General features: G+C 44.9%; 3 protein-coding genes and 1 pseudogene across 3 annotated transcripts; 2 read left to right on the top strand and 2 right to left on the bottom strand.

The window, feature by feature from the left end:
• Positions 1 to 36: 36 nt before the first annotated feature.
• Positions 37 to 4391, bottom strand: LOC145898087 (uncharacterized). Its single transcript, XM_082986526.1, has 2 exons — positions 243 to 4391; positions 37 to 183 (listed from the first exon to the last, which is right to left on the bottom strand). Exons 1-2 carry the CDS (start codon positions 4389 to 4391, stop codon positions 37 to 39), a joined length of 4296 nt encoding a protein of 1431 aa, XP_082842652.1.
• Positions 4392 to 5132: 741 nt separating this feature from the next.
• LOC145898088 (uncharacterized) lies at positions 5133 to 7475 on the top strand. Its single transcript, XM_082986527.1, has 4 exons — positions 5133 to 5936; positions 6626 to 6682; positions 7022 to 7123; positions 7428 to 7475. The coding sequence occupies exons 1-4, from the start codon at positions 5133 to 5135 to the stop codon at positions 7473 to 7475; spliced, it is 1011 nt and encodes a 336-aa protein (XP_082842653.1).
• A 514-nt stretch (positions 7476 to 7989) lies between these two features.
• On the bottom strand, positions 7990 to 14038 carry LOC145898089 (ribonucleoside-diphosphate reductase subunit M2 B-like; annotated as a pseudogene).
• A 1001-nt stretch (positions 14039 to 15039) lies between these two features.
• On the top strand, positions 15040 to 16209 carry LOC145898090 (uncharacterized). The gene has a single exon (XM_082986529.1). The coding sequence runs from the start codon at positions 15040 to 15042 to the stop codon at positions 16207 to 16209; it is 1170 nt and encodes a 389-aa protein (XP_082842655.1).
• The last annotated feature ends 1265 nt before the right edge of the window (positions 16210 to 17474 follow it).

Consider the following 17474-nt stretch of genomic DNA (forward strand, 5'->3'; position numbering starts at 1 on the left):
AGCCGATTCCAGGACGAGTACTTGGCGATAAGTCGATCAGTGGGAGACTCGTTGGCGACGAGACAAACAGTTTGAGCTTCCTTCTTTGCTTGAAGAAACTCGATCGGCACGTTGGACAGGTCGGGGGAAGAGGGCCATGTATCTTCTCTTTCCCAAAGAAACTGGGGTCCACTGAGCCATCGGCTAGATCTTAGAAATTTGTTCACACCAAGTCCACGTGACGCTTCATCAGCAGGGTTTACCTTTGTGCTTACATGCCTCCACTGATTTGGATGAGATGCGTCTTCAATTTTGGCTAAGCGGTTTGCTACGAACACCGGAAAGCGCTTGTTGCAGTTGCGAATGCTTTGGAGAACGGCAGTCGAGTCTGTCCAGAACACAGATTGGCATCCGACCAGATCCAATTCCTTCCTCGCAAGTTGATCCAACTTGACTGAAACAACGGCGGCCGTCAACTCCAGGCGGGGAATCGAACACGTCTTCAGTGGGGCAACACGTGCTTTGCCCATCAGAAACGAACAGTGAATGCGTCCTCGCTCATCTACCAGCCTCAGGTATGTCACCGCACCATAAGCTGTAGATGACGCATCTGCGAAATGGTGCAATTCCTTTTTTCGCACCTTACCGAAACTGCTTGGCTTCACGCATCTAGGTAGAACGACGTCTTTTAACCGCGGTAGTTGCTGCAACCATTTCCTCCACGTTTCGGAATCCTCATCGGAAAGCACGTCGTCCCAACCAAGTTGTTTCCTGCAGAGGTCTCTTAGCATCGTCTTTGCCACCACGATCACGGGCGCTGCAAAACCAAGAGGATCATACAACGAACTCATCACTGACAGGATGACTCTTCTGGTAAAGGACTTCGGCTGCTTTACGTCAACGCAGAATCCGAACTCGTCTGAGCAAATGTTCCACCGAACTCCGAGAACTCTCTCGCACGACGATCCATCCAGACTCAGCTCTTTCACCGATTTTGCTCGTTCCTCTTCATCAATGGACGCGAGAACTCGCTCGCTGTTGCTAACCCACTTGGTTAAACGAAATCCCTTCCTCTTAAGAAGTGTGCAAATACTCTGGACAAGATTTATAGCGTCTGCTTCAGTTGATACAGACTTCAGACAGTCGTCGACGTAGAAATTCTTCTTTATGGTCTCGACGACCTCACTTGGAAACTCGTTTCGCAAATCATCAGCAGCCTGCTTCAGGCAAAAGCTCGCACATGAGGGGGAGGAAGCTGCCCCGAACAGGTGAACCAGCATCCGGTGTGCCGTGGGCTTCTTCGACATATCGCCACCGGGCCACCACAGGAATCGAAGTGCATCGCAATCAGTCGGTTGTACACGTATCTGATGAAACATGGCTTCCACGTCGGCCACGAGAGCCACATGTCCCATCCGAAATCTTGAAAGGACACCAACCAACGAGTTGGTCAGGTCCGGGCCCTGAAGTAGAGCTTCATTCAGCGACTGCCCGCGATACTTGGCGGCGCAGTCGAAAACCACCCGCACCTTTCCTGGCTTGTGCGGATTTGTGACAGGATGATGTGGCAGATACCACGCAACATCTTTGGTCTGTTTCTCATTAGGAATCTCCTCTGCATAGCCTTTAGCTATGTAACCCTGGACCGTCTTGGTGTAAACGTCCCGCAGAAATTCATCACGCATCAGGCGGCGTTCCAAAGATCTCAGACGGTTTAGTGCCATGTCCCTGTTGTTGCGCAGCGGGTGCGCATTCGGACGCCACGGCAACGGCAACTCATAATGTCCCTGCTGGAATTTCACACCGTTCTTCATTTTATCTAAAACATACCGGTCTTCACGGGACATAGGCATCTCTGTGCAGTTGGTATCCTGAAAGTCGGTCTTCCACATTCGCTCCAGCTTATCCTGTAGCGAATCATCGGCAACTTGGGTAAAGTTTACTGCAAACCAATCGTTTGATTTCTTGCAGACAGGTCCCGCTAAGGCCCATCCAAGTGGAACCTTAAATGCAATAGGCTGCTTCGGTTTTCCCTTCCGTACCTCTTGTACGAGAAAGGCATCTGGCACATCCAAACCAATCAGCAGCAAAGCTTCACTGCAGTCAACACGCGGGAATGACAAATCCTTGATATGAGGCAGTCCGTTCAATTCTATCTTTGTCGGAAACTTGTTGGCGGAAATGGGCAAACAATCAACGGCAAACACTTCCGGGAGTTCCACAGTTGCAGCACCATCAAGCGAAGCAACGGTCAAGCCGACCATCTTGCCTTCGCGCCTGCGACTGTCTCCGTTGACCGTTTTCAGCGTCACGTTGCTCGGTTCACCTTTCAGCCCAAGCCTTTCAGTTAACTTCCTGTCACACAAAGTGACACCAGAACCAGTATCCAGAAGAGCGTACGTGTTTACGCACCTTCCGTTGGCACTGACCTTGACGGCAACCATCATCAGATTGACATTCTGGCGACCAGAAGAAGCATGACAGTCCCTTTCACTTGCCGACACAACCGAACAGACAGTCCGTTCCGGGGCGGTTCCCATAACAGGGGAGGATTCGTCTTCTCTCTTCTCCGGTGGATGCAACAATGTGTGATGAGCTTCGTTGCAGTCCTTCACTGTGCACGCCTTGGGGCTGTTGCACCTTGTAGCAAAATGTCCAAATCGAAAACAGTTGTCACACAGTCTGCGGCGTCGGGTAACGCGCAAACGATCACAGTACGACCGGGATTTAAATTCCTCGCACTTTACAAGGCCGTGCCTTCCCGAACAGCACGGACACAGAGGGACTGCTGGAACGTGGGAAGGTCCAGCACGAGCCTTGGGCTTAGACTCTTCTTCCTTTACAACAACGTGACTAGAGGCCTTTACATGACTACCTTTACCTTTTGCTTTCTTGGTTTCGTTGCGATGCTCGTCCAGCATGCGACTGAACAACGAATTGGCAATCCGGTCCTCCGTTTCCACGAATTCGACCAGGTGTTCGAATTGGGGTTCACGGCCGGTCGTCCTGACTATTTTCTCAACATGCCGTTTCCAGCTCTCCTGCATCTTGAATGGTAAACGATTTGCCACCGCAATCAGCGTAGGGTAGTTATTCATCTCGGAATGCTCGTCAATGTCTGAAAGTGTAAGTAAACAATCGCGCAGCGACTGCGCCAATTCGCTTAAACCAGCAGCGTCATTTGGTCGTAACTCTTGACCGTTCACAACGCACCTTACACAGGCATGAGCAATTATATGGGACTTGCCATACTGTTGAAATAGCAACTCTCTCGCTTGTCGGTAACCGTTTTCCTTCAGTCTATAGCAGTGCTCAATCAGTTTACGGGCTTTGCCTTCACAATGCTGGATCAAGTACGACAATTTGGCTCCATCGTCATCGACATTGTCATCGATACGAGAATCAAAATTGCGAACGAACCGCCAATAGTCCATTGGATTGCCGTTAAATACAATTACTTCAGGCTTGGGCCTGTTAATGTGCTTAACAAGCGATACGATTTCACTACCATGTGCACTTGTTGGCTTAGCAAATGCGGAAGGAGCATTTACATTCGGGTTTGTTAGGTCAGAAGAACCTTGTCCTTCACATGAGGGTTTATTTACAGGCATAGAATGTGACAAGGACACAGCCGGGGCTACATAGTCAACCACATACCGCCGATCCGAAGGGCTTCGCTGCGACGTGACGGGAGGTGACGTAAACAGGACACGACGCTGATCCTGCAGCGGCTGCTCTCTGGAGGATATGGATGATCCCCCAGAACCTCTCACCGTCACGTACTCCGTGTTTCCCGACATCTCGTCCCAAACCTTCTCTTCCACCTCGGCGGCCTGCAGTCGATGTTGTAGCTCCAGCATTTCCAAGTCATCCCTTCGGCGCTGTTCTTCTTCGGCTTGCTGTCGCGCCAACTTCTGTTCTTCTTCGGCTTGCTGTCGCGCCAGCTTCTGTCTTTGAGCGGTCTGTTGAACAGCAAGACGCGCGAGCTGTGTTGTTACTTTAACCCGTGTTCTACTGCTTGTCGAAGAACCAGAGCGCATACTTCGTCCGCAGGACGAGTTGTTGTCCTTCAGACTACCGTCACCGCTTCCACCTGGGCTGGTTGCATGCCCAGATAAATCACGACAAGATTGCGAGTTTGCCTCACAAACCCAGGAGGCAACTCGGTCGTCAAATTCAGTTTTGTTTTTCTTTACGCTTTCAAGATCATCGGCAAGCTCGGGATGCGCCTTGTAGGCCTCAACCGCATCAATAAAAAGCTGTTCTAAAGTAACGAAGACAGTCTCAAGCACCTCCAAGTTGCGGTGATCCTTCATCAGACGCTCGGCGGTGATGTATTGTCCACTGAGTCGTCGAAGACGATCAACGACCGCATCAGGAAGTGTCGGTGGAGAAACGCTTGGTTCTGCCATATTGAAAGGCGAACTTGGCAAGATTGCCTTTACCAAATAGTTAAACTTGCTTTCAACAAACAGTTGAAACTTTCATGTAACGCCCGTTAGATGCTCCCCGGTTCGTGGAGCGGAACGTAACACGAGGGAAAGGTTAAAACGCGCCTCCTGAACTTCCTCCGAATATACTCGGAGTTTTTTATTCGGTCAAAGAAGACGGTTTCTACACAAAATGCATCACGTCAACAAATGCACTTCAAATGAACAAATACAATATAGGCTCACCAACTGTTTTCGGAACCGGCATGCAAACGAATAAATTGTTGGTTCAGTGTCACGCCTAAACAAAGAAGCAATGTAGCCTATAGTTACAAATTCCCGAAACGACGTTACACACAATGCTTACCAATTGTTGTGACAGCAAACCACAGACACCACTTGAATTAAATGGCACGAACACTCTATCATTAAGCCCTTTGCGACATAGAACCGTGCTCCACGGAAGCCAAACACGAAAAGGAGTTAACCACGTTTTCATTTCAACAAAACTACCCGTTAACTGTTACGTCACAAACTGCAATAGACTGCAACAATTATAGCAGTGAAAAGAAAAAAGGCACATAAATAGAAATCAGGCAATTGCTGGCAAATAAGATGTAACAATACCAATCGGACACCCCAGCTCAATCACCGCGGCATGGCGCAAAGCCATTTTCTCTTTACGTACCCGTGTCTCCTCTATAACCGACCCCTTTCTGACCTATGATTCAAAAAGATGTAAATTTGGACGCCTCCGTGAAAGAGACAAAGAGCTACGGGTGCATTTTCACCTGCTTGACTATGCGAGCCGTACACATTGAGGTGTCGCCCGACTTGGCTACGGACGCGTTTATTAACGCATTGCGTCGATTTATTGCAAGAAGAGGCCGACCAAAAGAAATATACAGCGATAATGGAACCAACTTTGTAGGTGCCGAAAGGGTCCTACTTGAAGGACTGCAAGGACTCCAGCAATCCCGCCTGGAGTCATACTTCAAACGACAAGAGATTAAGTGGAACTTCAATTGTCCTGCTGCTTCACATATGGGAGGTTCGTGGGAGAGAATGATCAGATCGATTCGTCGCATTTTAAACACGATGCTCACAAGGAATCCAACGATTGGCGGGGACATGCTGCAAACCTTGATGATCGAAGTGGAAGGCATTTTAAATTCGAGGCCGTTAACGCCGATCAGTTTCACTTGTACAGAAGAGGAGCCACTTACGCCCAATCATCTGTTGTTGGGTCGTGCTTGCGACAGCATTCCAGTTGGGCTTATCAATCCCAAAGATTGCTACAGTCGAAGGCGGTGGAAACACATTCAATACCTCGCCGACGAATTTTGGAGAAGATGGTCACGAGAATATTTGCCCACAATTGCCTTGCGTCAGAAGTGGCCTGACCGACAACGCAATTTTCAACCCGGAGATGTGGTGATGATCGTAGATGAGACACAACCTCGACGTCGTTGGGAGATGGGACGGGTTCTGCGTGCGTTCCCGGACGGTCACGGTGTTGTCCGTCAGGTCGAAGTCAAAACGCAATCCGACTCCACGTATAAACGGCCGATTGCAAAATTGTGCTTGCTCTGTGAGGCGAGCACGACAAACGAATAAGTGCATCCGACGCATTCAGGCCACGCAGTCGTCGAACTGACCCTGAATTGCGGTGCACAGGTTCCAACACTGATGAAGATAGATCATGGACGCTATGTCGATCTTGTTTGCCGCTTTATAAATGCGGCACATTGCAAATGCCAGGCTGGAGCTTGCTCGCCGGCGGCACGCATATTGCTTTCTTTACTTCGTTGTTTCGTGATTTCAATGTTTTCTTTGTTTATTTGCAAATGTGTTTGTAGTGAAGCACACATTTAAGGGGGAGAATGTAACATCGAAAATCACTCATGCACAACCCCTGCGTCACACAGTAAACATATAATTGAATTTCAACACAATATCAATTTTGCCTTGTATTTTTTCCTTCTGCCATGCTTGGTAAAACTGAGTTGTTAGGTACCACGTGTAGCGTGCTGAATTTAATGTCAAGTTTATTTTACTAAAGCTAGAGTTGCCTTAATTCTATTTGAATAAGTTGCTGTAAGAAATATTAATCGGATTGGTTTGTTGATGTTTCGTGTGATCTGGCTCAAAACTCCGGTAAGGGTATTTTTATTAACATTGTTTAACTGGAATCTTAGTATACGTTTTCTTCACAGAAAACCGTGTTCTTGCTCGTGTCCGTGCTCGTGTTCCTATTCTTGTACGTGTACCTCGTACGTGTTGTCAAGTGCTTGTGTCCGTGTGGCAAATACACGCGTTTTCGGGAATTGACATTCCTTCTTGGTGTGACGACGGCACGGTGCCAGACGCGCAATTTCTGTCGTTACAATATTCATAGATCAGAGACTGACACGGCAGATTGAAGAAATCGAAATATTAAGTTTCGTTTTTCGATAGTGATCCAAGGGTTAGAACACTTCTGTCGCAGATCTTGAGCTCAATAAACTGCATGTTGTTGCGCGTGTTCACGTTTCAACTACATTGCATACATTTCTTTAATCCACGCTTTTCCTTGTTTCACACAAAATTAATTTGAACGATTTATTTCCCAGGTGGAAGGCATAGAAACGCCGTCGTCAATAGCCACGTCAGTTCAGATTCATCGACTTTGGACAGTCCAATTCAACAAGCATTCTGTTGGCAACAAACTTGATGTATTTAAATTCAATTCATCGGGCTGTTGTTCCTACCAATAAGAGCCAAATGCATCGGTTAAAAACTCCTGTGAACCAAGACAAAATGCTTCCTTTAAGTAGTAAGTGTTTCTTTGTAAACGTTTTGTTGATTTAGGTATACATAGCACCACTTAACTTGGTCGTTGTCGTCGTTTTGTAATGTTTCGAAACTAAGAAGACAAACTGCATTGAAATAATTTTATACGAAAACAGTACAAAAAACATTTTAAACTTATAAAGGTTGTAGGTAACTGAATAAAACTCAAACGTGATTTATTTTTAGATCAACCTGCCAAAGATTGTTCCCAAACATTACAATGACATGTCGTAGCCATCAATGTAAAAAAAATGTTTTCTTTTGAACTAACGCCATGAAATCGAGTTGTTTTTTCGAACGGTCGATTCGTTTGACCTAAGTCTGGTTTATCACGTCTGATTTTGTGGTGTTTTTAAGTAAAAGAATAATAATCACATTTGTAAGTTTTTTAGAGAACACCTAAGAAAATCAAATACATTAGGTAAATATTAACCGCAAGTTTATACCAAAGTGTCGGTTGTGGTTTGAGACAAGGGTCTAGCTTTATTTACAGACATAATTGAATTTACATCAATCGCATGCATTGGTTTGGAAAATATCATGTAAAATATTTTCAAAGTAAGTAAATAATCTGTTGTACCCCCCATAGACTGAGGAAAGAAAAGGCTTCTTTCTGCATTTCCTCCTTCACAGACAAATATCGACCCTCTCAATTCGAAATTACTGGATTCCCACAAGATAAAAGACACCAATACCAGTTATTTTAGTTAGACGAAGGTAGAAATAAAATATAGAGCAATTGAAACGGTTAAAAGTCTGCATCTAGCGTAAATTTCAAGTCTTCCGCTTGTGCCATCACTCCAGCTTTCTGATATTCGCCGACGCGCTTTTCGAAGAAGTTGGTTTTTCCCTCGAGTGAGATCAACTCCATGAAATCGAACGGGTTTTCGGATTTGAAAACCTAAAAACGTTCGGTAATTTTCATAAATTGCATCACAAATTCGCATAAATGAAATTTCTTAAGACACAATAGTAAAAACATGTTAAATACAATTTTAAGTACTTTCAGACAGTCCAATTCAACAAGCAGTATGTCTGCAACTCTATGTATTGTTTCATTAGGTTGTTGTTCATGCCAATAAGTGCAAAAGGCAAAGCTTCGGTCAAAAACTCCTGTAAACCAAACTGAAGCGTTAGAACACGGTGTTGTGTGTTTGTTCGCCTTTCACAAACTACGTTATTTGAGTGACGTTTGGCCCAAGTAATATAAAATAACAGCAATTTACAAAACTATTCTGATGCATGCTTTTCCCCCGAATAAATTTATTCGCATCAATTATATCCATTACACTTTGGTGCGGATTTTGGATTCTGGAAGCGTTTTTTTTTGTATGAGTGACACGTTTCAAATTATTGAAAAGGTGGAAAACACGAAATTTCTTAGAAACATGACAATATGAACACAGAAATAAGGGCAATACCGCATCACTGGACATGGGGCATTTTCGACCACCATATATCCCCTCGACATGGTATCCTTCACAATTTATACAAACCTCATCACGGCTGATGTGTTCATTGGAAAAGGTAAGACCAGGCATGAGGCCTCTTTTTTTATCCAGAATATTGCAGCAAAGGAACCACTGAAGAAAATGCCTTCCAACACAGCGAATGCAATCACTCGCTCTGCACAAGTTGACTGTTGCTAATTTTTTAATTTGAGGGCCCCCTCAGCCTTCTTGCGAACACATGGCATAGTTTCGATCGCGTTGAACAGGTACTCCCTGCAAACAAATGTGGTTAAACAAAATGTAATTTTCAGATAAAAGGTTGACGATTGATGTTAGGCTTACAAAACTATGGTGTTGCATAACATGTCTATATAACAAAATGCCTGTTAGGAATTCACAAAACAGGGCAACATTTATAGCAAAAATTATCATGTTGTTAATGTGTACATAAGTATTGATCAAAAGAGAGCACATCTCGGAATGAATATTCTCAATTGCAATTTGGAGCCATAGAAAAATCTGGCTTCAGTCAGTTGTATTTCTTGAGCGAAACGTTCGACCTAATTGTAACAATTCATTTTACCAAACCAAAAAAGCTTGTTGAAAGTTGTTTGTGGTATTTGAGTAACTTACGAGATTCTCATCAACTATCCCGTCGGAAGCGGCAAAGAATGCAAGAACATGGGTGATAAATTTTCTTTCATTGGGTTTTAAACCTTCCCAGTGCACAATGTCTTTCGACAAATCCACCTTCCGAATAAAGGAAATTATTGTAGGAGGCTACCAAGTTTGGTTCTGCGAGAAAACTGGTGGTAAGTGCAAGATGTTGCCAAAAGTAAATACACCCTTTTACAGACTCAATTTAACATAAGAATCTTGCTGCAAGCAAGCCAGGGTAATGCACCTCTTCCACTGTCCGAAAAGGAGCCTCTGCTTTCTTGTACATTCTCTATATGTCATGATATTGAATCGGAAAGATGACAAATCATCGTGGGTTGTCACGAAGCAATGGCTCAATATCCCGGTCACTCTACAAAACAACAAACAATGTCTAAATTGTAGGTATGTCCGTTTAGTTTTTATTACAGCATGAGATTTACAATAACAAAAAACTGAAGTAGCAAGTTTAAGAGTAAACCAACTTACCGTTTCTTGGTTCAACTCGTTGATTTTATTGACTTGAACGTCTCAAGGAATATTTGAGTTGCATGCCATCATTTTGGTCTTCATCACGCTATGCAGCTACCCTCTACTTGCTTACTGCGAGCCTATCTTTTCAATTAACCTTTTTTTCGCTGGTGGTTGTTCTTTTGTTGTATTATTACAAGGCGGCATATAACGCTTTCCCTACTCTCTTTTTCACTGGTTCTTTTACGAAGCTGATAGTCCAGCTCGAAACGCATTGTGCGGTGCTTCGGGAGACCAAACAAACATAAATACAACAGCGCGTGCTTTCACTATAACCCCATAAACTAAACAACAGTCTGACAAGCTGCGTGAAAATCTCCCAGCCGGATCGAAGAAAACAAGTGCCCATCCCCGCTCCGGATTAGACAGAAAAGAACAACTAACAATTTTCCCACAGCGCCGCATCAAGACTAACACAGCGTGTGCTCTGACTTCTATCGTTAAACAATACGCAGCGTGCACTCTTCGTTGAACGTCCATTTGTAATATCAAGGTTGGTTTGCATGTCGTTGTGATGCTAATTAGAACGCAAGCACCCAAAGCTAATTACAACGCATCCACCTACCCTATTTTTCGCTTGCAAGCTTTCTTTTTCAACTACCCTCTTTTCGCTGGGGAACTTTTCTTTCGTTGTTGTAGTACGAAGCTAATTACAACGCATCCACCTACCCTCTTTTTCGCTTGCGAGCTTTCTTTTTCAACTACCCTCTTTTCGCTGGGGAACTTTCTTTTCATTAATCCCACATTTTTTACCAGCCAAACACTTTTTAATGGGAACAAACCTATAACAGCGATACGCCGCTCTGAAGTAGCAGCTCGGACTTTATCCCCGATCTCCCGTAAACCAATGACCGGTTTCAAACGCATTGTGTGGTGCTTTGGATGGAAATAAACCAATCAGAAGCCTAAAAAGGTGCATAAAATGCTCCCAGTCGTGTCGAAAATGCCAACACCCGTGCCCACGCCCGCTCCAGATTAGAGAAAAGAGAACAATTAACAATTCTCCCTTACATAGCATCGTTCTGCACTGTGTCGAGATTAGCAAAGCAATCGGCCAAAGGTATCAGCACGTCATACTCTTTTCATTATTTAAACAAAATAAAATCGCACATTTTTTACCAGTCAAACACTTTTTAATGCGAACAAACCTATATCAGCAATATGCCGCACGGAAGCAGCAGCCCGGACTTTATCTCTGATCTCCCGTAAACCGATGACCGGTTCCAAACGCATTGTGCGGTGCTTCGAATGGAAATAAACTAATCAAATGCCTGAAAAGGTGCATAAAATGCTCCCAGCCGAGTCGAGAAAGCCAAGCACCCCGCTCCAGAATGGAGAAAAGAGAACAATTAACAATTCTCCCTTTCATAGCATCGTTCTGCACTGTGTTAAGATTAGCAAAGCAATCGGCCAAAGGTATCTGCACGTCATGCTCGGTGTAACTGAGACATAAATATCATCCTTGTAAAGTGATTGTAATTTTTTGGTATGTTATCGTTTTAATCAGAGTCGGCTTTAACTTTCATCGTTATAAACTGATCGTCCAGCTGAAATTCACAGTCTGGAATTCACTTGGACGTCGATCACTCTGATGTTTACGACCGGTCCCCCAATCACATTCCCTATCCTTCGCAGCGAGAGGTCGTAAATCGGAGCGCGGATTTGACCTCTCGGCGACCCAGCACAAGCACTCGGCTGCTCTGTGAGCAGTGTAGGCCTTAACTTAGCACGTGAATGGCGTAGCATCATCACTAAGGAACGCTCATCATGATGGCTCACTAAAACGGATTTATGACTCCTGAGACAGGATTCCCCTACTATACTACTCTGCTGCTAAATGCATGCGAGACAGGGAAATGATTGATATAATCGCAGCAGCGGAACATCACAGTGGCCCAGCTTATTGGTATGCACATATATGGGTAACAATAAAGTCTACTGGCTAACTAAAATAACTGCCGATGTTTGGCATAGCAACAGCGAAAAAATAAATTACAGAAAGTTACATTTGGGACAAAATCTTTGTGAGGCAATTTCGGCATATTCAAAATGCCATGCAGTGATGATGCTTTGCTTTGAAATTGAACAGATCTTGAGGGTTTTCCGGAAGTAGACTCAACTGGAACTCAACACCGAAATCATAATGAACGTATGATGAAAAATACTCGCGACGAACGACAAGTGGAAAGATTTTGGTAAGCCAATAGTGCAGCGGCAAACTTCCCTCTCTTACGTAACGTTTACAAAACTGATACACCCTTTGGTTTTGAAAAAAATAACAATGTACCACTTGATTCGCAAAAGTACTACGAATACTGCGCCAGTAACTATTATGGTGTAAAGTAAAAACGACTGGAGCTCCATTCTTACATAAAACAAGTATTTCGTTTCTACTCAAATACCAAATAGAGTAGTCGCCACTGACCGACGAAAGTTGACGTTAAAACACACTTGAGTGAGCCAAACTTCAACGAACACAGGACCGGTTTCGGGAACGAAGACTATAAATAAATTGTGGTGCGTCATATAGACAAATGTCCCCTGTCGCACTGTGGTGGTTAATGCTGTTCGCTTGACTGTGGGCGAGCATTGTCATTTGCAGTGGATAGGGGCCAGATTGCGCGAGTGCAGCATGCTCGTTGATTGCAGCTTTAATAAGTCTTTCCGCGTCTGCGAAGCGAAGAGGTTGCATGGGGTTTTCTATGTGTCCAATTTGTCCAGTGGGAACGTTCTCCACGGATTTTGCGTCGGACAGCAATGGTGAAATGTCATCGCAACTTAAGTTACCAATCGGTGCAGTACCGGCACTACTCACTGACGACGTCGATAAACTGCGGCTCGTGCAAGGCAGAAACCCATCTGGAGCGGGCAATAAAACACATTCACTATCGACAGCGGAACCCGAACTTGCGTTTGAACCATAGCGCCCTCTATAACAGGCCTGGACACCGGTCGCGCTCTTTTCAAAACTAGAGGCGGATGTGTTTCAACCGGTGGCTGCGGTCGTGCGAGACTTCTTGACAGTTTTTGGGGTGTTACTGCTTGGATAATCACATTAAATAGTTTTTTTGGTGTGTTATTCTTACGCTTCTTAAACAAACGCTTTCCAAGGTCCTCAGGACGCTGCATTAACGGCTAACCACAAGCCTGTTCCAGTACAACGGTTGAACAATTCAATTCAATCTTGTTCATAAAACTTTAAAAAATAGCACAGACGAATCACAATCTGCCAAAAACGGTCAGCCCTCGATTTTTTTTAGCGTCTCGTGTTAGTCCGGTTTTATCTTTTGTCTCGCCAGTCATTGGCCCAACAGTGTCACGTGAGAGGAAGGGAGCTAGCGCTGGATATAAAATCAACGTGCGGTGACTGGTGCGTTCGAGACACTTCGTAAATAAAAATATAAATCAACACAAACATTTAAATGAACAGATGGAAGGTGAAAAAGAACGAGGCGTAAAAGAATACGTGATATAACAAAAGCGTGCAACTTGAAAATGAAACGCAAACAAGTGGGCAAGTACTTTTGCGCTACCAATACCCTCTATGTCGAGGCACTCACGTGCAGACTTATGGGAAATAGCGCTGAGTGGGACGGCGATTTACGCGAAGGTGACTGGCAATTCCGTTGTCATCGCGAGAGTTCGGTGCCTGCGCATTTCCTTCGTTTTCGGTGATATTGGTCCAGGTCACCACCTGTGTCGTGGGGTCTCCCGTAGGTGGCAATGTCCGGACTTCCTCTTCCACGGCTGGTCGCCCCTCCACCTTACGTCCGGGACACCGTGTACCGTAAACCAACGATGAAACATTGTCCCGGCTACGTCTTCTGCCCTTTGCGTTCTGAGTGGACATGCTCGCACGTATTTAGTGAATATGTCGCATGCAACCAATACGTATTGATTACCACTGGAGGTCGCCGGAAGTGGCCCCATTATGTCTACCTCGACCCGCTCCATGGGTTGAATCTCCCCGGAAGGAACCAATGGAGCACGGGGTCTTGCTGTAAACTTCTTACTTCTTTGGCAGTGGCGACTGGAACGGACATAAGCCTCCACGTCGGTCCTCCAACCGGGCCAGAAATGTCTTTCTTCGATCTTCGAACAGGTTTTTGCTATCCTAAGGTGGCCATCGCCAAGTGGCGCGTCGTGCAAAACGGTCATAATCGTTTCTCTGTTGGTCTGTGGAGTGATAAGGCGGTACTCACACGCGCCGGTTGGTGTAAGGTGTCACTTGTTTGACACAACAAGTTGTTTTGAACGATTAATCGCCCGAATTGCCCCCAAAGGTGTTTGGTCATCGTCGATGCAGACCTAACAGTTCTTTAAGGTGGTCTCTTGCCAAGATTTAACCACCTGAAAGCCGGGAAATTTCGGGGTCGTCGTGTTGGGCTTTACTTTTTTCCTCATATGACAGTCCTATGGAGCGACGCAAGTCCAAGGAATTAACTTCTCCTGTACCGTTGCGACGTCTGTTTGTGCCGTAGGAAGTGTTGACCGGGAACGGCATCGCTTCTTCCTCTTCATTGGTCAAGCGGCTTAGTGCATCGGCGTTGCCGTGTTTTTTTCCCGGGCGATGAATCAGTGTGAAGTCGTACTCGGCGAGGCGTTCAAACCAACGCTCACACTGGCCATTCATCTCCCGCGACTTCCAAAACCACCGGAGTGGTCATTCTGCAGTAGAAAGTGCCTGCCAAGCAAGTAACACCTATACAATTTAACGGCGTATACTACAGCTAACAATTATTTTCGCGTAGTAGAATAATTGCGCTCGGTTTTTGATAACGATTTGCTGCCATAGGTGATCACATGTTCTTGTCATCTACTACCTGGGACAACACACAGCCCACAGCGTTATTGGAAGCGTCGGTATCTAATACAAAAGTCGCTGAAAAGTCCGGGTGCTGTAGAATAGGTGCTCGTGTAAGACGTCGCCTTAGTTCGTCGAATGCATCTTGTTGCTCTTCCCCCCATTTGAATGTTCGACCCTTTTCTGCAAGCTTGTGTAACGGACCAGCCACCCGAGCATAATCTTTGATAAATCTGTGATAATAAGAAGTTAGGCCAACGAATTGTCGAATGTGTTTAACACTCCTCGGGGTAGGCCAGGAACTTACAGTATCTATTTTGCCGGGATCGCAAGACACTCGTCTATCGGAAATCCCATGCCCCAAAAAACTTACTTGCGATTGAAACAAATTGCATTTGGTCGGTTTCAACGTGAGACCACTACTAACCGATCAAGTACTCTACTTAAACGATCCATTTACTCTTCAAAGGTAGTGGCATACACTATAATATCGTCGAGGTATGCCAAAGCGCCGCGCCATTCCATCCCGTTTAGAACTGGCGCTGTTTGGTACCTGCCGCATCACCCAGTTACACACCCGCAGAAACCAGGAAAGGTGAGGGTTGTCTTTGATTGTGCCGCCAGATTTCAGAATACGTCGCTAAACGATCAGCTTTTGCAAGGCCCAGATTTAATCAACAGCCTTTTTGGGACACTTGTTCGGTTTCGCCAGGAACCAGTTGCGTTTGTCGCTGACGTTGAAGCGATGTTTCATCAGGTGAGGGTGGACCAAGTCGATACATCCGTGCTGAGATTCGTTTGGTGGCCTGAAGGCGATTTGTCGTGTGAGCCTAAAGATTACCAAATGCTGGTACATATATTTGGCGTTGCCTCGTCTCCTTGTTGTGCTGGGTTCTGTTTACTAAAAAGGGCTGAAGATAATAAAGGTAATTTTAGTTCCGAAGCGGTCGCAACCGTGAAACGAAACTTCTATGTGAACGATTGTTTGAAATCCGTCGAAACTGAAGATAAGGCGATCAAATTGGCTGGCGAGTTGCAGGATCTGTTGCAACTTGAAGGGTTTCGGCTCAGAAAATGGGTAAGCAACAGCGAGCCTGTGTTGTTGTCAATCCCAGCCGAATATAGATCCGTGCAGTCAATTGTGTTAAATGCTGATGTGAAGAACATGGAACGTGTGCTCGGAGTGCTATGGAATTATCGCTTCGACATGTTCGAATTGGACAATAAAGTTAAAAAGAAGCCTGCAACGAGGAGAGGAATACTTTCCATGGTCAGTTCTTTGTTTGACCCTTTAGGGTTCGTTGCACCGGTAATATTGCATGCACGAATGTTGTTGCAAGAACTTAGTAAAGAAAAGTATGACTGGGATCAGGAAGTTCCACCGGATATAGGAAAGAGGTGGAATGCATGGACTTCTGAACTTCCACGTCTATCGAGCATTAAGATTAAAAGGTGCTTCCAGACAACCGCACATGAAGTCGAAAGGTGTGAGCTGCATCACTTTGAGAATTTAACGCTTGGCTGATTTCACCCTTCACCAGTATAGCGTTATTCATCCGCGCATGCGTCTTTAGGACGACATGTTTGTAGGATGAAAGGAAATTGTACTGTTGATCAAACTTTGTTATGTTAACTAATTTGATCCTGTTTCTATTTGAATAAGGCATATTAATGTAAAATGTGTCGATGCTTATTGAATATTTGGAACGTTGATGGGGCCACTAGCCACAGGCTAGTAAGTACCTGGATCCCACACAGTTGGTATGTTCAGTTATACATACTGTAGCGGCCGTAATCAACTCGAAATCTGTGCAGCCTGGATCTGCACCGACCGCTGCACTAGGGGGTTTCCTAATTTGTTTAAACGCAACACTGCCTGCCTTTTCGGGTACGAATTCCTCCTCGTTTGCACAACAGCATTGGTTCTCTGTTAAACGAACAGAAACGTGTCACAATCGGCAATAATACGCACATTTAAATAACACAATTTCACATTCAATTACGTACCAACTTGTTAGGAGTCCAGGACTGAATTACAGGCACTTTTACGGACTAACACGTTTCAGCATTTCAGTTAAATTAACTCCAGTTTTTACACATATAACTACACATAAAACACTAATGTTAGAACAAACATTTCCAAAACTAAATTGGATCAACTATGAACCACAACAACTGAAACTGCTGCTTACAGCACAGAAAGAAACTGTAAAACGTGGTCAGCACAAGATTGAGACACTAATGACATCACACGCATTGTTACGTTTTTGGATTTCTAACCAATCATGGTAAATGCCTTGTTACGTCATAGTCAATGAAGTCAGATTACTGAGATGAGCTAGAAACAGGGAAAGAAAGCACATACAAGTCATTTCTCGCTGTAACACATACGTTTTGAACTTGTGATGTGCCCGACGTGGTTTGCGAGTCTTAAATCTTTTAAATGTAAACGATTAACTAAGATACAATTGTTAACTGTGCTGGGAGGCATATCTGCGTGGTGCATTGTTTTAATATTCTACTGTGACGTAGCAATATGCTATTATGAATGTTGTGGTTGCAGAAAACCGCTACGCTCAGAATAAACAAGACGGCCGTTCGGACCAGGAGTGGGCTGTTGTGGTGGAGAATTGGGTGGGCGCGTTTGCTTAGTGGGACGAACGGCGCAGGACCAGGCTGCGCACAAGCGGTCGTAACACTGTAATTTTTTGTCAAAATCTGGGTGGAAACCAGTTTAGTTGTTGAACACGTTGCCAATATTACGAATGTTAAAAACAACTGTTAGCGCTC

Source organism: Ascidia mentula, chromosome 4, assembly GCF_947561715.1.
Source record: "Ascidia mentula chromosome 4, kaAscMent1.1, whole genome shotgun sequence".
NCBI lineage: Eukaryota > Metazoa > Chordata > Ascidiacea > Phlebobranchia > Ascidiidae > Ascidia > Ascidia mentula.